The sequence below is a fragment of the Exophiala bonariae genome (genome assembly GCF_035927105.1).
Source record: "Exophiala bonariae strain CCFEE 5792 chromosome Unknown scaffold_32, whole genome shotgun sequence".
NCBI lineage: Eukaryota > Fungi > Ascomycota > Eurotiomycetes > Chaetothyriales > Herpotrichiellaceae > Exophiala > Exophiala bonariae.
The window spans coordinates 73,121-97,602 of NW_027042507.1; the positions used below are offsets into that span (position 1 = coordinate 73,121).

Here is a 24,482-nt window from a genome sequence, read left to right on the forward strand (position 1 = left end):
CTACGTGCATATTGAGGCCACGATCTTGCCGCGGTCCCACTTCCCCACCAAATTGAAATCCATTATCTGCATTATTTATCACTTCTACCTGCTCAGAGTATTTTTCTTTTTGGCGGGACTCTTTCGTTCACCAATCGATCTGATATGCATCAGAGACAACATCGTCGGTTCACAAAACATGGGTTGGTGGAATAATACATTTGCTTCAATACATCCATCACCGTAGCGGCCGTAAGGAGCCTTTGAGCCATGCCTTGTAATCATGCCGCATAGGAAGATAGATCAAGCTGTGTAGATACCTAAGTAGGTATGCACAATCCACTCTTGCACAAGTCGTGATGGCAGTGGCAGTGGCACCTGTTCAAAGCCACTCATATGCAGAGCAATGTACTCAATTTTCAGCAACTGTTCCGACTCCTAAGACACCCGAGTCTTCTCGTATCGTTCATTTGTAATCTGTCTGGACAGTTTGTATCAAGTAGTTGAAGGACCAGACGAGAATGTGCATCACCGAAGACCACCAACCACAAGATATCCTATACCAAAAACGGGTCTCCAAAAGGAGCAAGAGTTCTTTGCTCGGAAACCAGGTTGATAGATTGACCAAGTTGCCATGGCTCGTGAGAAATGATGCCATCCCATACGCCGACAGTAGCCGACCTGCCCCGTCAGGAGCCGCGCCTTTTGATGACATATGGCATTGATGTTGTTGATGCTTGCTAACATCTCGATGATACCTACCTAGGTACATAGGTACTCGATACGGAATAAAAGAAGACAGAAACCCAAGGTAAGATAGAGTTGAGTCAAAAGACAGACATCCGAAATTTACACAAACATCTCTTTCATTTCAAACCCATCAAAATGTCCGCCTCGGTAAATGCACCCAAGAAACTCCTGATATTTGGAGCTTCTGGCCTGGTCGGGAGCCGCATCACCAAAGCCATAGTTCAGAACAAGAAGAGCTTCGACAGGATCGCCATCTTCACATCGCCAAACACCGTGCAGACAAAAGGCGAATTCATCGACTGGTTGAAGGGCGAGGGCGTGGAGATCATTCAGGGAGACGCAACGAATGCCGAGGACGTCAAGAAGGCATATAAAGGTAGGTTCCGACCGAGAGGGCGAGCCAGGAAGGCTGCAGTGCAAGCCCAATTGCAGTATCGAGTCATTCACTAACACATGTGGAACTTCGACCAGACATCGACACGGTGATATCGGCCGTGGGACGCAACGCGATCGAGACACAAGTGGAATGGATCCGTCTAGCAGACCAGGATCCCGGAGTCCAGAGATTCTTCCCTTCGGAATATGGCACCGACATCGAGTATGGACCCAAATCGATTGACGAGAAGCCGCACCAGAAGAAAATCAAGGTGCGCGCAGCCATCCGCGCCGCGAAGAACCTCGACCATACCTTCCTCGTGACTGGACCGTATGCCGACGGCGATGGAGGCCTGTATTTCGGTACCGGCCGCGCCGGAAAGGAAGCGGGCCATTTCGACGTGAAGAACAAAGAGGCCACGCTGCTGGGGGACGGAAACTTGAAAGTCAGCTTCACGACCATGAATGAGTAAGTCCCTTGTGCCAACAGACTGCTCACGAGCATCTGGCGAGTTTCTGTATCAGCTAACGTGCCTAGCGTGGGAAAACTACTGGTCCTCGCTCTGCTTCATCCCGAGGAGAGTCGGAACAAGGCTCTGAAGGTCAATTCGTTCACCACCACCGACCGGGAGATACTAAGTGAATTCGAGAAGCAGACCGGTGGGGAGCCGTGGAAGGTGTCCTACACCAGCGTGGCCGACCTGGAGAAGTCAGAAAAGAAAGCGTGGGAGGACGGCGTGCCCTATGCTACTCTCTTTACTTTGAAGCGCATTTGGGCCGAAGGTGGCACTCTTTATGAGAAGAGAGATAATTACCTGATCGATGGAGAGTCAGTTGTTGATACGCTGCAAGATGCTGTTGCACGATCCATCAAGGTCCAGACAGCATAATGGGGAGGCGATGAGACATGGAAATGCATCAGTCCCATGACAGTCAACCAAGTTTGATCACGAAAAGTGCAGAAACAGAAATGAATCCGAGATGTGGTAGATAATTGTCGTGATTAGGGGGAATCTATCTATGCAGGATGGCCAATATTTAGCCTTGATATGAGTCTCATATCCGAGACTCATCCACGATAAAGCCGCATATTCGCCAGTTGCACAGGCACGAAAAAGAATCACACTCTCTCCAGTCTATCATACACACGAAAAGAACCCATGAAAGGGCCACCTCGGATTATTCGGCCCCCACTCCAAGTAATTGCGCCATTCGCCCATCGCGCAATAGCTCGAAACGATTGTCTCTCGCCTTCCCATGTCCAGCGAAGTGAACTCAGCCCCATAGTTTCGCACTGAATCAATTGTGGTGGGATAAAAAACTTTTGGGTAGGCAATGTGGCCTAAATGGATACAACTGTCGTGCAATCTGATAGCGATGTTGCCAAGAAATAGAATCGATGGGTTGGTCGATAGTTATTTAGGCAGCATTCGCTTCCACACCTTCAGCCTTGGAGCCGTCCTCCTCCTTGGTGCCGTTGGGACCCTCGGATCTCGACTTCATGTAATCATCATAGACGCTGAGAGCTTCATCAACCTTGGCGCGCAGAGCTGCATCATCATCAACCCTAGAAGATGTTAGTGATCAGTAAATAAAACAATAAGTGACTTCCAAGTGACTTACAAAGTGACAAGCTCAGAGTTGTCCATCTCCAAAAGCATACCAGTAATCTTGCCTGCAAGTTCTGGTTGCAAAGACTGAATCTTGGGGTAGATGGCTTCACCCAAAATTTGCTTCTGTTGGCTGTGAGGGAGGGAGGAAAGGTTGGCGAGGCTGCTTGGAGGTGCTGGCTCCTCTCGGGTTGGTGCATTTCCTTGTCCGCGTCCAGATGGGGGAAGACGAGGGTTCTGACCACCTGGGATGTTCTGAACACCACCTCGGCCACCACCTTGAGTAAAGTTAGGTCCTCCACGTGGCCCAGGGATACCTTGCATGTTGGGAGGTAGGCCTTGCAGATTTTGAATCTGACCACGACCTCCACCACGGCCCATTTGTGCCTGCATCTGAGCCAATGCTTGAGGGTTATTGTACATGCCGTTGACAAGAGCAGGATTTTGCATGAATGGCATTTGACCGGGCAAGCCGAATTGAGGTGGGAACTGTTGGCCCTGAGGAATACCACGACCACCTTGTTGAATGCCAGGGAATTGGCCACGACCACCTTGGAGACCAGGGATAACCATTCCAGGCTGGCCAGCAAAAGGCATGCCACCACGTTGTTGGGCTCCAGGAGGAAGGAATTGTTGGCCTGGACCATAGAAGACAGCAGGTTGGATATAGCCCTGAGGCATACCGGCGGCAGCGGCTTGTTGTTGCTGACGCAAGGTATTGCGAGCTTGGATACTAGCCTCAAGCTGGTTCTTGCGAACATCCTTGCGTTGAGCAAGCGCAACATAAAGGGGCTTACCACCAATCATCTTTTGGTTCATCTCAGAAACTGCCTTGGACGCTTCGTCAGGGTTGCTAAAGCAAACGAAGCCGAATCCTTTGCTCTTTCCAAAGAGTCGTTGTCCTGACTTGGTTTCTTTCTTGCTCTCATCCTTGCCCTCCTCCTGTGAGTCGTCCTTCTTTTCATCTTCAGAGCTTGGCTTGGTCTCTTCGGCTTCGCCTTCCTTATTGACGTTCTCCTTGTCCTTCTCACCAGAAGGAGAGTCACTTCGCTCAGCACTGTCGCGCATGACCTTAGCCGAAGTGATGGTTCCATAGCTGCTGAAAAGGTCACGGAGTTTGTCGTCGTCAACATCATCAGTCAAGTTCTTGACATAGAGGTTAACACCTTGATATTTGGAAGCCTTCTCCATACGCGCAGCTTCGTATTGCTTGCGCAACTCTTCCTCACGTTCATGTTTCTTTTGTGCACGTCCGACGTACAAGTTCTTGCCGTGGAACTCCTTGTCGTTGAGCTCATCAACAGCTTGAGCAGCAGCCTCGTGACTGGTATAGTTGACGAATCCGAAACCACGGCTCTTGCCAGCTTCGTCACGAGTGATAGTCGCGGAGATGACATCGCCATATGTTTCGAAGAGTTTTTGGAAATCCTCATCGCTGACCGACTCCTCAATGTTCTTGATGTAGACATTTGTGAAGTTGGCCTTCATCTCTTCGAACTTGCTCTGACGGTCTCTCTTTGCAATGTGGTGACCGACGAAAACCTTCTTGTCATTCAACAACATGCCGTTAACAGATTTGATGGCAGAAGTGGCAGCTTCGGCGGTCTCGTAATGAACGAAGCCATAGCCCTTGGAGTTGCCAAGTTCGTCTTGAGCGACCTTGCAACTAAGGATGTTGCCAAATTGAGAGAAAGTGTCATGAAGGGCTTTGTTGTCAATGGCAGCGTCCAAGTTCTTGATGAAGACATTGCCTTGACCAGTCTTGCGCAGGGCAGGATCTCGCTGAGACCACATGATGCGGCAAGGACGACCTTTGATGCTGGTGTAGTTCAAATCTTCGAGGGCGCGCTCACCATCAGCGGTGTTGTTGTAGTTGACATAGGCATAGCCGAGTGAGCGACGCGTAACTGCATCACGGCAAACTCGGATGGAGGCAACTTGACCAATGGAGGAGAATAGCTCGAAGAGCATGGCTTCGGTAACGGAAGGATCGAGCTCGCCGACATAAAGCGAAGCAGAGTGTTGAGCGTTGTTGTTGGGGGTAGCGGAGAAGGGAGTTTGGACATCGTTGTCGCCGGAGCCCTCAGCCTGAGCCACATTGGTATTGATGGCAGGTGCGCCGTTGGAAGTAGGGGCATCAGCAGAACCGTTCTGGCCGGCAGCCGGAGCAGCGGTAGCACCCTCGGCGGAAGACATGTTTTGTGACTGCTGTTGAGGAGTCAGTTGGAGATTCGAGGCCGGGAAAAGGAAGGTATATGGTGACTGGTCTTTGTTTGACTGGGGCGCAAGAAGGTAGATAAAGGAGAATTGACTGCTCACGTTTTTTGTTTAGGCAAAGATGTTGAAAGCGAGGGTGGTAGATGAAGAGGTGGGAGGCCCCGGTAAGCTATTCAACAAGGATACTTGGAATAATGCCGAACACTGCTGATTGAGTCAGATGGATTCGAACGTTGGGAGGTGAGGTTGGTGTTGAGGTAGGAGATGAGGTCAAGTGAGGGTGCAGGTGACTTACATTGACAAGACAAAGGGCTTTTTGAGGAGATTTTCACGTTTTTTTGGGTCACGAGTATTTTCGAGGGGAAGGGGGGAAGACAGCAATCGACTGCGAAAAGAAGCAGAAGATGCAGAGAGGGACGGTTGAGGAGATCGGTAGATGTATGTTTGGTGGTAAGTGGGAGGACGGTGGTGTGCAGGAGAAGTTTCGACCAAAAAGTCAGGCAAAAGAATTTGGAAAGAACGCTAACCCGTTTGCAGCAAGCGTCGACTCGAGATGACGGTTCGGTTCGGACTTTCCATTATTCCATTCCAGAGTGTTGGATCTGAGGTAGGTGCGAATACCGAGTAGAGTACTTTAGGGCTGCACCTGCCACTTACCCACCAGTGCCACCCACAGGCCACGGTCCACGGCATGTGATGATGAAGATGAGGCTCAACATGTCACACCCTTCCAACTTCTCTAACACTGGTGGCAACCAAAATGGCTACCTAGGTAGACATCTTGCTTTAGGTACCTAGGTCCCTTTTACTCCAAGTTCATTTCTGCTCAGTACAATACGAGACAAACTTGATTTTTATGTCGCTGTTGCCTGGACTTTTCGCAGCACCTATATATTGCCGCCACCACCCTTGACTCACCACCTATCTTCCCTCGAGTATTAGCCACTACCATGGATATTCCTGTCACAACAAATTAGCTCGTCATGTATCATGTAAGTCAGCAGAGGTACCAAACTCACTCTTCCATCCCAGCACCAAAAGGTCCCAGTATCCTTCTTATTCTTCTGCTCAATAACCGTCAACATCTTGGAGACACTCTCTTCCGCCCCAATCATGCCTGAGATATCCCATTCAACCTCACCAAGATTGGTGGCCATGTCCCTGAAAGCTCAGCGGTCAGTATGATTTGGTTCCATGATCACCATCTTGATCAAAGTACTCCTTACGTCGACACTTCGCCCGGATGCATCGCCAGCACACAAACTTCACCCCAGAGCCCGCCCTTCCTCTTCAATTCTGCTGCCATGTGTCGAAGCATCTGGTTCAAAGCGGCTTTGCTCGCGGCGTATGCGCCGAATCCGTCTTCTTGTTCTCTGAACAATGCAGTTGAGCCGGAGTCGGATGATATGAATATAACACGTGACGGGGGCGCTGAGGCGCTGATCTGGAGTAATTTCTGTGCCACGATAATTGGCCCAATGGTGTTGGTGTGCAAATGTGCCGCAAACTCGCTATATGACCTATCGTCAAGTCAAGCATACACGTCAGCTAGCACTCTGCACAATGAATTCCATTTGCCTCGCAAAATTGAGGATTTGGCCATACAACTCTGTTGCTCTCTGTTCACATCGTCAGTCAAATTACGTCCAGCAGACGAAAATCCCACTCCCGCACTCACATTTGGGTATCTGAGAATCCCAGCATTCAGCACAATATTATCCAACTTCATCCCCTTGTCGACGAGGGACTTCACACGCCCCACAAAAGCCTAGATATGTACCAAACCACGTGTTAGGGTCGTAGACACCTGAAATGCAAGCATATACCAATTTGCCACTTCCAGAATAGGGAATCACACACATCAATACTCGACTCATCCGTGACATCACACTGGTCGATCAGACAGCTGCCAGGTCTGGTTTCGTTGCCGGTCAAGGGCCAGATACGTTTTGCCGCCTCGACGTTGCGCACCGCGGCGATGACCTGGTCGCCACGTTCGAGCAGCTGCCGCACGAACTCCAGCCCAATGCCCCGCGAGGCGCCGATGATGACCCACGTCGAAGGCGCCATTATATTGTAGTTGCTTAGACTTGCGCTGCGTTCTTGCCGAAGCGAAGCGACTTTGCTGTGAACTGGACAGGGCGCCGCGGGCCAGGCGTCGTCGGTCCAACCAACTGACTGTCTTTGGTCGAGATCGTGATTTGCGATCTTTGCGAAGGAGGGAGGGATGCGAAGCTATTCGACCATGACCCGGCCTAGTGGGAGAATTGCAACAACGTCTATCTGTAGCTGGAAGTCTCGTAGACGATTCACAGGGAAATGACCGGGTTAATTGAAGGTAAAGGGAAAGGAGAGAGCTATATAGTTACTACTCGGACCTGTCGCCGGACGGTGGTGGTTATTGGTGGAGGGTGGAGGGGCTAACCTCTCGCATTTATCCGCAGAAGCAGTGGGAGGCTCAAAGCAGACGAGATAAAATAGCACACGGTGTGATGGTGAAGGTGAAGTGGAGTCCAGAGCCGGAGGATATCTATGGCTTGAACGTTGAGCATGTCATAATATTCCATGCCTACTACTGCCAATAAACGAGGATGGTTTCGATCCGATTCGGGTTCACTGCCTAGGGAGTCAACGAGTACTCGTACTTTTCGTTCCATCGTCAGTGTCCCGTTCCAATAGTATTCCTCCGGTTGCATGCAGGATTGTGGAAACCACTTTCGATCACCTTTCCAGCAACTTCTCGGACATGGGCACTCGGATCGAAGTGTCGGCAAAACATGACTTTTCGTAAGTTTTGGAGACTGGGGTGCCATGTGCGGACGACGCCATGCGACCCAACGGGAAAACGCCATGTCGACTAGACTTTCACTTTTCCCTCCAAGCACATCCCACATCCCGGGGCTTAAGGGGCGATAGATTACAGAAAATGTGTGGACACGATGCGGCTTGCAGCTTGCAGTATGGAGGGCCAGGGATACACCTGTACTGCCTGCGTAATCTATTCGGACGCGAGTTGAGCTTGCATATGACTTAGAAAATCTTTTTGACGACCTGTAACAGCCACCATGTTGTTATGGCTAGCTGCATGTCATGTCGATCCTTGCTTTGATCTCTCACTGGTTCATGCACGAATAAGAAAATTTCCCGACGTCACTGGTCCTGCTATAGTTCAGCTGGAGAGTACAGCCCTGAGGCTTTGCATGGCTTCGGATCCCGGCAAGTTGCCAGGTCACAGCCTGGACACTATCTGAGCATCGTAGCTTTGAAAGTTGACATAATTTCTTTTATCTATAGATCAACATCGGCAGTAGTAGCAGGCTGATTATACTAGTTCCCTCGAGCCTGGTCCTTGGACTGATCAAGACCAGAACCACTCTGTTGGTCTTTTGAGGAATTCCGTGCCTTCAATCCTATGCCATTCCCCCAATCCATTCTACAAGTTGCGCTGGCTATTCAAATGAGTTGCTGGAAAGCACGGTTGACGGGGGAGCGAGGCTTGAGACCCTTGTAGAAGTCGACGGTCAATTTACCACGCTTGGCAATGCCCTCGGGTGTGAACTCAAATTTCTGTTTTGCATTAGTAAAGGCCTGTGAGTTTAAGTAGGGAAGTCACAAACCTTGTAGACCTCAAGATAGGGGCCAGAAGCACCAAATCTGTTCAGTCCGAATTGCTCGTGTGAATACTTCGACCAGCCGAGTGTCGACATGACCTCGACGGACAAGGTTGGGATGCCATCAGGGAAGACCTTGAGTTGATACTCCTTGGGTTGGGCATCGAAAACTTCCCAGCAGGGCAAGGACACGACGCGAGTGGTGAGGTTATGCTGGTCTTTAAGGACCTTGATAGCTTCGATCGCAATTGCAACTTCAGAACCGGTTGAGACAATAGTCAGATCAGCGTTCTCAGCCTCCACAGCAACGTAACCTCCCTTGATGCCATTCTCGATGGTGGAGTTTTCGAGTTGAGGCAGATTTTGTCGGGTCAAGGCAAGAACGGATGGGGTTCCAGTGGAAGTCAAGGCCGAGTAGTAGGCTGCAGAAGTCTCGTTGCCATCTGCAGGTCTCCACACCTGGCAGTTGGGCAGTGCTCGGAAATGTGCCAAGGTTTCGATAGGTTGATGAGTAGGACCGTCCTCACCCAGACCAATGGAATCGTGAGTGGCAACCCAGATGACTCGTTGGTGTGACAGAGCAGACAGACGAACCGCACCAGCAGCATAGGAAACAAAGTTCAAGAATGTCCCTCCAGCAGGAATGACCGTACCATATGCAGCGAGACCATTCATGATAGCACCCATGCTGTGCTCACGCACACCATAGCGAAGATAGCGACCAGACCACTCTCCAATCTTGGTGGAAGGAGGTTGGAAGTCCACGGCATTCTTCCATCGGGTGTTGTTGCTACCGGTCAGATCTGCAGAGCCGGACAACAGTTCGGGGAGGACTTCGTGGATATCCTCCAAAACCTTCTCAGAAAGCTTGCGGGAAGCCTGAGCCGAGTCGGTGGGCTTGTAAACGGGCAGCTTCTTGGCCCATCCTTCAGGGAGCTTCTTGGCGAGACGGCGTGCGAGGTCAGCACCGAGCTCCTTGTGTTCGGCCTGATATTTCTTGAAGAGATCATTCCAAGCTTGCTCAGCAGCCGCGCCTTCAGAGGCATGCTTGTTGTAGAGATCATAGACCTCTTGAGGGACAACGAAGGACTCTTCGGGGTTGAAGCCGAACTTCTCCTTGACCTGTTTGGCGTCATCGGCCTTGAGAGGGTTGCCGTGGACACCACCGGTGCCCTGGAGCTTGGAGCCGAATCCAATGGTGGTGGTCAGCTTGATGACAGAGGGCTTGTCCTTGACATCCTTGGCCTTTTGGATAGCAGCCTCAATTCCGTCAAGGTCGTGGTCACCGTCTGTGACATGCTGGGTATGCCAGCCATAGGCTTCGAATCGCTTCAACACGTCCTCGGTGAACGCGCACTTGGTATCACCATCTATCACAGTTAGAATGAGGCGGAAGCTCAGGATGCACAGTATGGGGCTTACCAATAGAAATGTGGTTGTCATCATAGATAGCAATCAAGTTACCAAGCTGAAGATGACCAGCAGTAGAGGCAGCCTCACTGGCGACACCCTCCATAGCACAACCATCACCAAAGAAGACATAGGTATGGTTGTTTGAGAGCTCATAACCAGGCTTGTTGAACACAGCTGCGGTATGAGCTTGACCGATGGCAAGACCAACTGCGTTGGCAAAACCTTGGCCCAGAGGACCGGTGGTGACCTCAATGCCGGGAGTATCGTGAGCCTCAGGGTGGCCAGGAGTAATGCTGTCAACTTGCTATTGGAAATTAGCTGAATTCAAAGCCACGGAATAGACGAATGGTCTTACTCGGAAGTTCTTCAAATCGTCCAAAGACAAAGCATATCCGAACAGATGAAGAAGAGCATACTGCAACATACATCCGTGTCCGTTTCTGTGAAGTTGGTTAGAATGTTTTTTCACGGTCACCAGCTGTGGAACATGTTGGATTGTGGGGCCAGGCTTTTCTTTGTAGCGACAATGATACAACTCTGGCCAGGAGATTTTGTGTCCAACGCTTCAATGCAAGGTAGGAGGGTAGACTTGGATAGACTCACGATAGCACGAAGCGATCGCGGTTGGCGTAGTCAGGGTTCTTGGGGTTGAAGGTCATGAATTTGTTGAACAAGACATGGGCAACGGGTGCCATGCCTGAAAGTCATTGTTAGTTGAGGGATCGCGTAGATGATAGAGATGATCAAACTCACCCATGGGTGCACCTGGGTGACCACTGTTTGCCTTGAGAGTGGCATCGACCTGCAGAAAAACACCGGGGATAAGTCTGAGTCTCCCTCCCACGCAACTGGCGGGATGGTGGGGTAAAAGGGACGTACCGCGAGCAGTCGGATGGTATTGATGGCCTTCCAGTCAAGGTCGGAATAACCCATGATTGCGGTTGATATGGTAGATTGAGAGTAAAGAAGGAAGAGAAAGGAGAAAAAGAGGCGGTGATGCTTTGAGAGAACAGGTCGTAGATGTTGAGAAAATTTATGAGCCGGGACCTGAGTAGTTCTGTTGACGGGATGCAGATTTGAGCCTAATGAGTTGTGAAAGGGAAGGCGGGGCAGAATTGATGTCAGGGTCTTTGGGAAGGTGCCGCCCACTTTCCAGCTCTCCCGGTGGTCAGGTTGAGGTTATCAGTACGAGTATAGTACCTAGCCCGGCTCCTTAGGCGCTACTGGTCCCTAATCTTCGGCTGTTGTTGCATATAATTCCGTCGCTGGCACGCCGTGGAGATGCTCAGTCTGGTTTCACCCACAGGTCGAGTTTCAACTGTGTATCGTGGAGAGATTGCTGCAGAAGCAACTTGAATCCGAGTCCACAGGTGAGGTCGAGGTTCTTGAACGACAGGACGATCGACTGATTAATAGTATCCATGGCATGATAATGGCATAAGTAATTACCCTCCAGGTCGAGATTACAACATCCTCTATCAACCCGGACTCGATTACCAAAGCACAGGGCATGGAATTGCTGACTACTTTTCTTGCAGCCCAGTCAATGCCCCAGCTCCCACTTACCCATTCCAGTAAGTAGCTTGACATGCTGGTTCGCTGTTTCGTACGAAGTACTACAGAGGAATCCATAGCCATCAACTTCCAACGCCAAAGGCACTCGAGATGTAACATCTGTCGCTTCACAACCTAGATTTGACACCTCGTGGTGCTCAGTATTGGGCAGATCCTGCTCTAATCTGCAACCACCCAAGCTTCTAAACTTGCTGGGCAGGTACTAGTGACAACTGGTCCTTCCTGGGCCATCCGAGTCAAGGTCCTTATGCTTTTTGGCCTCCCGAATTCTGATCTGGCAATTCAGCCGCCGTGCTTTTGAGAAAATGCTAGTCGTCTCGAGATCTCAAGACGATCATCCCAAAATCTTCCCAACGTCTTTCCAAACTTGTAAAACGCCTCGCTATGCCCATCCAACACCCCGTGGTCATTTCAATAACCCCCAATGGAGGGCTCTCATGGGTAAGAGCCATAACCACCGCCGTAAGGCGTCGTCCCGTAAGGAGTCACTCCGCCTCCCGGAATCATATTATACGCTGAGTATGCACCATTTGCTGGAGCTGGTTCATATCCATCTGGACTTGCTCCACCATTCATCCCCTCCATTCCTTGTCCTGCACCGCCAAGTACTCGAATCGTCTCAGCCAGCTTCTTCTGTATCACGTCAATACCCCCCCGTACAATGTCGTCGGGTTCCAAAATTCCTATACTCTCGATGTCGAAGAAGAACGCGCTGGGAACCGCATCGGGATCGAATGACGCGTCTGCAGCTGTGTCGTCTCCTTCCCAGGTGGCGTTGCGCTCATCCACAGGCCATTCTGACTTGGCATCTGTCTCGTACCAGTAGTCAAGGTGTCGTAGCTTGTTGTTCGGATCGTATTCAAAGCCCACCGCCGAAGTGGGTGCCCATTTGGCGTGCTCTTTCGCAATGCCCTTTCTCGCGATGCATTGAAGCTCGATCTCTTGTCCCTGTCGAAGTTTGGCAATCAATGGTCCGGTGTTGTTAGCATTCCGGATTATTGGATGTCCAATGGCGTCTTGACGACCACTTGAAACCATCAAGTCGCGTGCATAAACGTTCATAGTGCCCGGCTGGGTGCACTTGACATGCAGGTTCAGGAGGACCGAGCAGTTGTCACAATGATCATCGCATTCATCGCAATCTCTTGTATATGCCATGCGCTCGCCGACTTCTTTGCTCTGAAGTGGGATCAGTCCGAGTCGATGGGAGAGAAATTCATCGGGTAGGACGGAGGAATTCGTGGTAATCTCGACCCGATCGATGGAGATGGTTTCAATTTCGGCGAGAATCGCACGTCGTACAGAATTAGCCAGTGCTAGAGAACATGACTGCAGGACAAAGTCGACTCGATCTTGCTCAACCTGTCACATATTCAGCGAAGACTGAGAAGAAGAATGTCAGGATGAGGCGCCACTCACTTCTCTCACTGTAACTTTTGGTCCAGACGATTCGACACCGTCCATGGCATCGTCGGCGTAGCCATTGTACCCGTTGAACGCCATTTTGACCTGTGATATGGTCTATTTCAGGACGGCTTCATTCGTATTTGGAATGCGCTGATATCCAGAGAGGATTGGAATGTCTCGCAGGTTGGAAGGAAGCGCGAATCGACGAGTCCAGCCTGGAACTTTTTGCCCGCGTCGGGCTTCAACCAGCGGCATGAGTCTTGGCAGTCACGTGCCAGCCAAGTGAATGCAGCGGTCCAGTAGTCTTCATAGGCAGTATGTGATTGCAGTCTCTGACTGGCCTTGTACAAAGAGCAGTATGGACAGACAGCATATTGACCTTGAGGCAGCCTTCATGATCTACCATGGTCTTGTCCAGCAGAAATGCAATGTTGATTGAAGTGATCCAGATTGGAAGCCCCAAAAGGATTGCAGTGATTCAACCAGAAAGTACGTCATTACGAAGGTGTGCTCCCGCTGCAGAAGGAATTAGCATCTGATTAGTAGACAAGCTAGGGATACTAGCATTGTTTAGCCTTCCCAAATCTGGAGGACTAGTCTGCACTAACGATCGACTACCGGGCATTAGGTAACCACTACTGATTTACAAAATATCAAACTCCAGCCTCCCCCGGATTTTCTTGCTTAGTTGTGTCTGTGAGGAGGACGGAGGTCGAACGAGGATCATCTATCAGGTCTTTGATGCGGTGCTTGTTGCCTTCTGTCCTAACAATCTTTATGCCTTTTCTCCCCTTTCCCAGCCTGGTTTGTGAAATGTTGCAGATAACTTGAAACACCTCCCTCTAAACCTCCGCAAACTGGCCTCCAGCCTTGTGGCATTACTGACCTGTCGTTAATCAACCTTGTTCTTTATGACTAGATTTGAGGCCCTATCAGTCATTCTAGATCATGAGCACCTAGATTCATGTCCACGATTTCAGCCGTTCTCGACGTTGGCTGTATGACGATACCCCTCGACCGATGTTCAAATGTGAGGGTGGCCATAAGAGACAATAAAACTCATGGCCACATCCAGACTATGGCTCAACTACCTTCTTGTTGGCCTGAGCTGTCTCTTTTCAATCGCTATTTCTCAATTCCCTCCACGTGTCGCCAATGACACCATAATCAACATCTCTTCACCAATAAACTCAAACATCACCATCTCATACAAGAGCGTCCCCGTTGGTACATGTACCACCGTTTTTCGTACTCAAAAGCAATATTCTGGCTTCATTACGTTGCCACCTGATGTCCTAGATCCCAGTCAAGGTAATTACACCATCAACACTTTCTTCTGGTTCATCGAGGCAAGGCAGTTGCCGGAAACGGCCCCTTTAACCATCTTCATCAATGGCGGCCCGGGTTCGAGCAGCATGGTTGGTCTTTTTCAAGAGGTCGGTCCATGTCAGATGGTAGAGATCTCTAAAGATCGTCTAGGAACCACGGCTCGGGACTGGGGATGGGATCGTGGAAGCAATCTGATTTTTCTTGATCAGCCTGTCCAGGTCGGATTTTCATATGATACAGCTACTAATGCCTCTTTAAACCTTCTTGATGAAACACTTCAGATTCCGCCGGGCACAAAACCTGTCATGCAGCCAGAAACTACATTTATCAACGGCACATTCGGCTCTGGAAATCCTGCTTTCACTGCCAACACCTCACAGATCGCTGCGCAGTCCATTTGGCACTTTCTGCAAACCTTCTTGACGGCATTTCCAGAGTATAACACTGACCTGCGTCATGAGGCCAAATTGCCAGTCGCTGAGGTACATCTCTTCACCGAAAGCTATGGCGGAAAATATGGACCTGCTGTGGGTTTGTTCTTCAGGTCACAAAACGATCGACGGCGGCATGATCTGGATTACGCTAACAGGACTATTGAGGTGAGCCTCAAGTCCTTGGGAATCATTAATGGATGGGTTGACTTGCTCACGCAAGCACCTTTTCATCCCCAATTTGCATACCAGAATTCGTACGGCATCGAGGCTATTTCACAACTTCAACAGTTGAACACTCTGAGCTCGTATAGGGGGGCCAATGGTTGTCAGCAGGCAACACTTGAATGTCGAGCTTTATCAAGTGCCCTTGATCCACTTGCAAACGGAAACATTCCACAAGTAAACAAGGCCTGCTCAACAGCTCAATACATCTGCCAAACCCAAGTCATTGGCCCGTACACCCTTTCAGGTCGATCTATCTATGATATATCGCAGAAGATGCTTGATCCCTTCCCTCAAGCACTCTACCTTGAGTACTTGAATCAAGTCTCTGTTCAGAAAGCACTTGGAGTTCCAGTCAATTATACACAAGACTCATTAGCTGTGTTCACAGCATTCAATACGACGGGCGACTATGCTCGTGGTGATATCATTGCAGACCTGGTCGACCTTCTTCAATCTGGAACACGGATTTCTCTTATTTATGGTGATCGGGACTACATATGCAATTGGCTGGGAGGTGAGGAGGTCTCATTCGCAATAGCAGGCGCCGCTGGCGCTTCATATCTGCCTTGGTACTCTGCCGGCTACGCACCGATCGTCACAAATGCTTCCTACATCGGTGGTGTTGTCCGCCAATTCGGCAACTTGAGCTTTAGTCGGATCTACGATGCGGGTCATCTGGTGCCAGCGTATCAGCCAGAGACAATGTTTACAGTATTTGCTCGCATAATAGAGGGTGGAGATATCGGGACTGGAAACCCTATTGACTTGTCCACATTCACGACAAGTGGCGATCGCAATTCAACACATACCAACTCCGCTCCTGCCATGGCCGATCCAACTTGTTATTTGCGTGCCATGAATGCAACATGCAACACAGACCAGAAGAACATGATTGCCAACAATGCTGGAGTCATCATCAATGGTGTTCTGTATGATATGTTGGCTGATTGGCATGCTCCCGGCGCTGATGCAACGACAATGGCTGGTGTTCCAGGCACGGCTCCTCCAAGCATGATCACCAGCGCCCCACCCATCACGAGAGTTTCCAGTGATCCTCAAGGCAGTCCGAGTATGAGAAGCAGCATGACTCACAGCACAAGCCATTCGGGCTCTGGAATAGCAGTTACCAATCCGACCAGAACATCTGGCCTTCCAACCGGTGTTTACACCGCAACAGGCGTACCACCAACCTCCAGCAGCCCCATCCCCTCGAGTGTTGCGGTTATGAAGCGTCAATTAACCCTTGCCGTCTTCTGCGATGCGACGACCATGAGATTATTCGGATTCTGTTTGCAAGGACTGTTCCACGTTCTTATCATCTCTTCTGCTGTCCTCATGTACTGACAGTCTGATTCGTCTTTGGCTGCTGTACAATACCGAGAAAGGGATGAAAGAATTGAAGATCGAAACCGATGCCCTCTCAGTGCCATGTACATATAATATCTAATGAAATGGTTGGCACGAACGTACCGGACCGAATCGGGCATCAGATGGGTGGAGCCAGACGAGATAGTTGACCTCCACTATCAAAAGTTGAATGAGTAACGACGCATTCTTACATGCATAATGCATCGACTCCTAGGTATGAGGTATTGTTTCCAATACACAATATCGGAAAATGAATCAAAATCATTTGAAACCTACAAAGAATTCCTGCCAGCTGGACCGAATTGACTTCTCTAAACTGCAGTCACTGCATGCATGAAGACTGCCCTGCAGTGGTGGTACTGACACGCCCATGGCTGCTGAGTACTGTTCGGTGTACTCGGCTCAAGGAAAGCAGCACTCTGATTTGAAGTCCGTCAAACCTCGCCCGGGTCCCAAACAGTATCAAGTATAATGCATACAACTCAAGAGGACATCAGTTACTCAGCCAACACAAACGAAGAGAGAATCTGCGAGGCTAGGTCGGTTAGAGGCGGTTCGAGCCCAGATTAGCTGAGATGGACTCTGACTGCCGAACTTACCTAAGCTCTTACTCGAGCATTTCATCCGGGGCGAACCGGTAGAACTTTCTCCGTTCTGGGCAATCACTTACCAACCCGGGAACTTACTTACGAGTAGTACCCTTCTTTGCTTTGCCTGAAGGACTAGTCTACCTGTCTACTATGTACCTTGGAAGGTACTTGTCGGCTGCAGGGCTGGTTGGCTGCTCATCTGAGCAGTTCGATAAGTGCTTCCAGAATTACTCGCTGGCCAGCATGTCGTTGGGTACATGGGATCGACGCCCTCAAGATGGATAAAGCTCATGGCTGCAAGGAGCCAGACACCTATCTTGTATCTGGGTGGACTGGCTAGCCGAACGAAACCGAGGTTGAGCTCTACCACTGAGCCACTGCATAACTGTCATTGTCGGTGGTTGCATGTCTGCAAGCCCAATGAGCATGAGCAAAGGGCGTGAACAGAATGATTAGGTCTGCAAGGTACTAGTATTTGAGTACTCGACTGGTAATGCAGACAATCTAATCCATTCGTTGCCAGAGGTCTCCTTGGCGCAGCAAGACGAACAGACCTGGAGAACGGGCATGTCATCCCTCGCCCACATCGGGGGATTTCCCCTTCGTTATCGATACGAACACGAGATTGCAGGCGACGTTCGGCTATGTCAGACATCCCGGGCATGTTTGTTGGCTTGTGATATCAGTATTAGGTCAGACACCGGTGGTGGGAACGCGAAACTGTCGACATCATTGGCGCGCGTTCAATGGCCGGCGACCGGTCATAGAAGGATTTCGATGTCAAAGGAGTAGGGCTTTGCCGACTTTGTTCCACTCCATCTACGATCTCATGAGGATCAGTGATCACGGAGATCGAGATTTCGAGTCTGAGGGGTTGATGTAACAGTCTATGAGGCCACTGCGATGGTCGAGAGGACAAGGGGAGCCATGAGAGTGTAATGTAATCACGACCCTTGGGTCTGACGATCGTTTGTCAATGTCGTTCCCATTTCCAGTGACTGCTACTTATACAGACCCACAAATGTCGAGGATGTGGATGCTGCCGCCAACCGGTCGCCATCTGGGACCTCGTATTGAAGATCGATGAGCGATGAGCTGGGTGGGGGGAAGGATTTACAAGTCCTGGAAGGTGTGAGATCGAGTCTCCATAGATAGGTTTCGTTCATACACAAGATGCACTCAGTGTCGTTGGAACTTACGGCCAGCTGCCGCTTGGCGTCACCACCAGTGAGATACGAGTAGATGCCTGGGGACCCAAGGCACGTCAGCACCTAAAAGGAGTGCTACCAGGTGGTGCTATTCCAACATGTAAGATCGAAAAATACATCACCTGTGCACTGTAATATGTATCGGTTGGTCTCTGTGTCTTCTTCGATGTTAGAAATTTCCACAGAAGGTTAACGGAAGTACTAAGGGATTTCAGCCTTATCGTCCCACGGTCAGGTGTTGCCCATTGTACATACAGCTTTGTTCTTGGCTCTGGATACACACACAGTAAGGAGGATCTTCCGGCCAAAGATTCGTGTTCCGTGCATTTTCCAACTGTAATCGTTCAATCGCTGATGAGTACTCACTGTGCATCTCTTTGAGCATTCCCTGGATTTGGTGACCTGTCACGGCAAGACTGAGCAAGGTCCAACCATGCACCGCAGTACTTCCGGCAGAAAAAAAAACCTTCTTGACTTATCAGTTCGTTCCTGGGGTCTTTAGGTGATCATCTATTGGTCTAAAATCGACGGGAATCGCGTCTGTGATGGCCCAGTAGAGTTACGGTTCTCCGTCAGCTTTGGAGCAGCTGTGATCATGATGCGTGTGGTTTGGGGGTGTGAGACATCAAGTACGAAGGATTAGAGATTGTGGGGACGGTAGTCGATGTGTTTTTGATGGATTGCTGGTGGTCAACTATGAAAAGTCTATCGATGCGGCTGCGGCTTGCTCCCACTCAGAGAAGTGAGAGCGGTTGAGACGGTTACGTTCAAAGAGGTACCAAGTCAACGCGGAAATGAATTACCGGGAGGGAATTCAAAAGATGCTTTCGTGGATAGCATGGATTTCATGTTCTACCTTCCCTGCATAATGATGTGTCGTAAAGCTTACTCCATACTGGATATATCCTGAGCAAACCGGCAGGGCATATGAATCGGCTCATTGGCTATTCACTATGTATAGTTGATGAGCAGACGCTTTGTAAGAAAACGAGACCAGGTAATTGAATACTCATTTCAGCCCAGCCTTGAGTAAGCTACCACATGTAGAAAGCCATGCAGGTGTGTTTGTGGAGGATAACGGTCATGAAAAGCCCGAAATTTTCTGTAATGGCACGACAGAGACATCCCGAATCCTCACTAGACTTACTCAGTGAGCTAGAAAGAGTGAGAACATATGAACGCGGACGCACATCGAATTGGAACCAGGGAACAGGCTCGCCGCAAGCGTTTGCTCTCAAAAACAGATACTTAGTATAGAAGGGTCTCTGAAATCGTGTTGACTCAACCTTTTCAAACAGTGGCCTGCAACGGTTTGTATGAAGCAGCCGGAACAACAGAAATCAAATTCTTGTTATTTGGCATTGCCTTGGTCATGGTAAAGGACGCCCAAGAGGGCAGTACTCAAATACGCAGCTGAGTGAGACTGTAACACTGGCGTACAGTGAATAGGACGTCCTTACTGTGTACCTCTCGCGGTGGCCCAACCAAGTCCACATCGAGCACACTGGGTTCCAGATACCTGGATGATGTACTGTAAGTGAATGATGTACTGTAAGCAGTGGTGATTGAACATTTCGTATTCAGTTCGACTGCAAAACAAATGAGTCTGGTTAGGTGGTCGAAGAGATGTACGTGCATACGAACTGCATGAAGAGGTAATCCAGAACTCGAAGTTGCGTGCAAGTGATGCCTACCCCTGGCCCTTCTGGTATAAGGTTCGCGTTGGTATGCGAGCCAGAGCCACTATCGTATGTGCAGGGCTTTCAGTGGAAAGTTCCCAGGAGATAAGTGATGACAGTTTGGTGGCTTTTCAACATCAGTGATGGAGATACGTCGCAAAGACTGATTTGAATGATGAGCATCTTGTGTTGCATACTTGGAATATTGGCCGATCTGGCACTCGAGGCAAGTCCGGACCCCCATCCCTGCGACCTCTTGGCGTTTGAGGAAATTGAACATGATATGTAATAGCTTAGGGTCAACGTGTGATTAGCATGAAAGGCAACTCGTAATTCATAAGTAATCATTTATGCTCCTCCGCATGCGCCACACGACATGACACTCTGACACTGCTCTTTCCGGAAATAAGTACGTTCAGGATTGGTTCCAATCAAGCTCACCGCAGGAATTCCAAGGAAAATTACCAGTTGTTCACTGTTCATTTGCATCCTGGGTATTTTGAGACCCACCGGTCTCCAGCATCGTCCAGGAGGCAAACTGCGCACCAGCAGGTATACGATACTTGCAAATGAGGTGGAATGTTTGTGCCCGTGCTCGGAGGTCGAATGGGGCGCGAACTGAAGCCCAGTGACCATCCACGGCCTGTCTGTTACGAGAGAGCCGTGATCAGCATGAGCAAGCTGTGTTAGGTTTCGTGATTGGATCGTCATCAGGCAGCGGACTGAAAGTGGTGCTTTCTATCGAAGTACCTGCCACGATTTGTGATCCCAATACATGGGAGAAGTGGTTCGTGACGATGATGTCAGGATATCAACAAAGGCTGTGATTTAGGAAGATTTGATCGATGATGACTGTCGCAATGTGCGAACCTCCTACATGATCGGGGCTGCACAAGGCTGCCAGTGAAGGATAGGCAATCATACGTAAACCCTGCTGTGAACAGATGTACCTTCTTTCTAGATGCGGTAATGAGAGCACCTGGATCTAAACCAATAAGAGAGAACCGGAACACTGTGGACCAGTGGCGAGGACTGGGTAGGGATGGAGACTACTTGCGTGTGGGTGGCCCACGATGGAAGTAATCGAGAAATGCGAACGAGGCTTTGAGAAGGTTCTGCCAGTGCGTGGGGAAAGTGTAAGTCAGATAACAGTCAGCAGGAGCAGAAATACGGCTAATACAGAGCAAATGCTCCTTTGAGTAAACAGTCTGGGAAATTGAAATCCCTGGGGCCACGGAGCTGCTCACGGGCGTACAAGGCGAGGCCATTGTGACCCGATGGGGAGTATGTGGTAAGCAAGATGCCGGGAAAAATACCTGGTACATGGACTCGTACATGGGCACTCAAAGGGGAATAGACGCCAAGATTGTGCGTGACGCGGGGAGTGGAGGCAGAAAAAGTAAGCTAGTCGTCATGACCAAGGTTGAGAGTAAAGGTGAAGGTGCGGCCGGCCCACTTACGAGTATCCGTACTTGCAAGTTCAAGTTGCAGCTCCTGCCCGTCCGGAATTCCCGCACTCGTGACTGCAAACTCGTGACTTGCCACTAGTACGGAGTAGTCGACACCCTCGGCACTCAACTTGGTAGCACTTGCAGTCCGCGATCCCGGCTGATTTCTGATGGATTCGTGCCTGCCATCAAAATCAATCATAATAATAATGATTGTCGCGTTCCGTCGTTATGTAAGAAATTGCTAATCCCGTCCCAGGAGCCTTTCTCTTTCTATCCTTCCTCTCACTTACCTAACAATTGCCATTGCTGTGAACTGATCACCACTAAACTCCCCAACCATTCATTTGTTTTTTGGTCTTCTCCGATCAGCCAGTCAGCTTGTCTTTAAACTGTCGCCCACCCAAGCTTCTCACTCGGCCTTTTGCTGACTACGAAGTACTACTGTTTCCATCTCTTTTCACCACCCTATTCCCTTCCAACTCGTGACAAAGCAACACTGTCCTGGTTGGCCTTCAATCTCCACTTCCACCTGCACGTTCACTGGGACACGGTCTACCGAGTACGAGGATACAAGTGAGCGCCGCCCTGAAGTCTCAAACAAGCAAAGAATGCAACCCGCCCTCGCGCCTCGCACGGTCACACCCTCTACCACGGCCAGTACTGCCTCTATCATGGATCATGTAAGCCAACTCGAATCCCAATTCCCAATTCCCCAACCCATCCCTGCCCTGCCCTTACTCAGGCTCATTCAATCCTACCGCGTTCCTTGACCACCCCCAAAATTATTATTGGTTCAACCCGGGCATCTCGCAAGTGGGAGGCTGACCGATCACTCCGGCGTGGGCCCTCGGCCTGCTGGGGCTTGGGCATGGTACCTGACCTGGTTCTCCTCTGCTATTTTCAGCGTAAATGTTGCGGCAACTCGTTCTGACCCGTTTAAGCAACAGGACCATCTCAAATCCGACCACCGTACGTATAGTAATCCTCGACCCACCCTTGGACGCCCATTCCAGGCCTGACCAGACCCTCTTCACCACTTCATCTTCCGGGCCTCCTACTCCTGCTGTTCTCGCCTCTTGCTGCTGCTCTTGTCATTGTCCTTACTCCATTTGTTCTTGTTCCCTGCTCATCCTCTGCACTCTGTTGGTCTCCACCACTTGCCTCCTCCTGCGACTTGTACTCGCCGATCCCCTCCGCCGTACCAGTACCTTTCAATACTGTATCGGTATTTCTGCTACTTTGTCATTCGAAATCCTGTCCTGTCCTGCCCTGCCCTGCCCTCTGAATTGCTTCTAGGTATTGCCCTACCAGGGTACCACCCCCCTCCCCATTCTCCACTCCATCACAATTCACTTTGTCCCATTCTACTGATACATATACTCTCCCCATCACCCTTCCATGGCCAGCCTTGCCTAAAGTATCCCGTTGGTCATTTGCTCTCTTGTCTTGTGCCTTCACAACTTTGTCCCAAGCATCTTTTGTATTGAGCATCACCAGCATACACCACTTGGCACCAACCCACTGCCCCGTGTCCCTTGCACACCACCATGACATCAATCACCCAACTATTATCCCCATGGCCTGTATCTAAACATTCAATAGTCTTGCGAGAGCAACATTATCCCCCGCCACAGTCTTCGGCTCTTCCGGAGCACATCGATTCGATGCAGCAGCAACCTTCATCGCCAAACGACCCCAATGACGGAGTAACTGGAAGTGCTGAGAGTGACGGCGGTGACAACAATGGGGACGGTCGTAAAGGCTACGGGAAACGTGAACTGAGCACGAGTAAGAGAGCTGCCCAAAACCGAGCAGCCCAGGTAAGCAAGCTTCGTATTTGTCGGTTGGCCCAACGCTCACGACTTCCTTCCAGCGAGCATTTCGTCAACGCAAAGAGGGCTATATCAAGAAACTCGAGGAACAGGTTCGAGATTACCAAGTGCTCAGCGAAAACTTCAAAGCTGTTCAGGCCGAGAACTACCAGCTACGTGACTACATCATCAACCTTCAATCCCGGTTACTGGAATCTCAAGGAGAGGTGCCACCCCCTCCTAGCAATGTGGACGGCCTTCAGCCCGGCAAAGCAGGCCCCTCAGCTCAACCAGGGACCCTACCCCGTCTTTCGGAACTGGGTGCAGTTTCTCAGATCCAAGATCATCACGAGTCTCACCGCAGTGGATATCCAGATCCTACTTATTCAGAATCTCCAATCACGAAACGCGCGAGAACAGGCTCGTCAGAGATGACATCGTCACAAGCGGCATTACAGGGATCAGCCATTCTATCCCAAGCATCAACAGGAGCACGATGAACTTGTACCCACAATGAGGAATGGCGTTTGATACACTGATTGAAAGGCGCAATTGTGCCCTGTGCTTCGCATCCGCATTTTCAGGTGGCGTTAGGTGTATGGACACGTCCTAAGGACGATGATGTATTGAACACGACTTGCTCGGGCGTTTTATGGCTGTATGGGCACAACGAGGATATCCCATCAAGACGGGATCCTCGTCAGACAGACTCGATGAAGCTGGAAACACGAAACAATGTAGCTACACGGCTGCGCGAAAGGATCCAGGGATCGACTCCTTTGGCATGTGAATTCAAGGCGAGATTGTGGGCTCATCATACACTGCCGAGTTCCACAAACATCAAGTATTATGGAAGATTCGTAGCAAAGGTCCAAAGCATGCCCGAAGGATCTGTTATGCTTCTACAAGCGGGATGCCTAAGGTACTGCTACAAAGTCAGTGCGTCGCTTGTGACAAACTAGTTATGATGAAATCCAATGCCAGTTTCATGCCTCATTCAAGCAGAGCAACGAGTCATGTGATTATGCTTGAGGCGGGCAGCGTCCTCGGGCAAGGACTTCCTAACTCCGGGTGCGACTCGCAAGATTCCTCCTGTTCTCGTCGAGTGTATTAGTGATCCAGTGGCCCCAAAGGCCAATCATATGTGACAGGAGGATCATCAAGCCTTGTTCTGAGGCCGTGCTACAGCTATCCTGTACCGAGTAAGGTAAAATCAGCAGCACGCCGTTCCGGACCCCCAGGCTCCGTAAACGAGACTCTCTCACTGCGGTGATTGATAGTGTTGGCGGCCTGTCCACGTTTGTGCTTTGCAGAATTCGAGCTAGCTCCCAACATGGAAGTGGTAAGTACCCTGTTCAGCTAAGCGAAGATTTGCGACTTCGGCCCATACCCGCAAACTCATTCTTCCTTTCCTCGTGAGACCACTAAACGGTCAGCCCAGGACTCCAGG

At 50.1% G+C, this 24,482-nt stretch overlaps 7 protein-coding genes across 7 annotated transcripts; 3 read left to right on the forward strand and 4 right to left on the reverse strand.

Annotated features, from left to right (window-relative positions):
- Positions 1-864: 864 nt before the first annotated feature.
- Positions 865-1,994, forward strand: LTR84_008530 (uncharacterized protein; the record flags this gene model as incomplete). Its single annotated transcript, XM_064852075.1, has 3 exons — positions 865-1,105; positions 1,201-1,573; positions 1,643-1,994. The coding sequence occupies 3 exons, from the start codon at positions 865-867 to the stop codon at positions 1,992-1,994; spliced, it is 966 nt and encodes a 321-aa protein (XP_064701672.1).
- A 529-nt stretch (positions 1,995-2,523) lies between these two features.
- On the reverse strand, positions 2,524-4,910 carry PAB1_2 (Protein phosphatase PP2A regulatory subunit B; the record flags this gene model as incomplete). The annotated part of the gene is made up of 2 exons (XM_064852076.1): positions 2,524-2,671; positions 2,728-4,910. The coding sequence occupies 2 exons, from the start codon at positions 4,908-4,910 to the stop codon at positions 2,524-2,526; spliced, it is 2,331 nt and encodes a 776-aa protein (XP_064701673.1).
- A 966-nt stretch (positions 4,911-5,876) lies between these two features.
- LTR84_008532 (uncharacterized protein) lies at positions 5,877-7,001 on the reverse strand (the record flags this gene model as incomplete). Its single annotated transcript, XM_064852077.1, has 6 exons — positions 5,877-5,891; positions 5,951-6,092; positions 6,158-6,451; positions 6,537-6,550; positions 6,610-6,699; positions 6,792-7,001. The coding sequence occupies 6 exons, from the start codon at positions 6,999-7,001 to the stop codon at positions 5,877-5,879; spliced, it is 765 nt and encodes a 254-aa protein (XP_064701674.1).
- Positions 7,002-8,384: 1,383 nt separating this feature from the next.
- On the reverse strand, positions 8,385-10,888 carry TKL1 (Transketolase; the record flags this gene model as incomplete). The annotated part of the gene is made up of 7 exons (XM_064852078.1): positions 8,385-8,498; positions 8,549-9,912; positions 9,965-10,259; positions 10,311-10,395; positions 10,559-10,652; positions 10,709-10,757; positions 10,835-10,888. The coding sequence occupies 7 exons, from the start codon at positions 10,886-10,888 to the stop codon at positions 8,385-8,387; spliced, it is 2,055 nt and encodes a 684-aa protein (XP_064701675.1).
- Positions 10,889-11,965: 1,077 nt separating this feature from the next.
- LTR84_008534 (uncharacterized protein) lies at positions 11,966-13,033 on the reverse strand (the record flags this gene model as incomplete). The annotated part of the gene is made up of 2 exons (XM_064852079.1): positions 11,966-12,892; positions 12,950-13,033. The coding sequence occupies 2 exons, from the start codon at positions 13,031-13,033 to the stop codon at positions 11,966-11,968; spliced, it is 1,011 nt and encodes a 336-aa protein (XP_064701676.1).
- A 965-nt stretch (positions 13,034-13,998) lies between these two features.
- LTR84_008535 (uncharacterized protein) lies at positions 13,999-16,269 on the forward strand (the record flags this gene model as incomplete). The annotated part of the gene is made up of 1 exon (XM_064852080.1): positions 13,999-16,269. One exon carries the CDS (start codon positions 13,999-14,001, stop codon positions 16,267-16,269), a length of 2,271 nt encoding a protein of 756 aa, XP_064701677.1.
- Positions 16,270-22,768: 6,499 nt separating this feature from the next.
- LTR84_008536 (uncharacterized protein) lies at positions 22,769-23,532 on the forward strand (the record flags this gene model as incomplete). Its single annotated transcript, XM_064852081.1, has 2 exons — positions 22,769-23,041; positions 23,095-23,532. 2 exons carry the CDS (start codon positions 22,769-22,771, stop codon positions 23,530-23,532), a joined length of 711 nt encoding a protein of 236 aa, XP_064701678.1.
- Between the last annotated feature and the right edge of the window lie 950 nt (positions 23,533-24,482).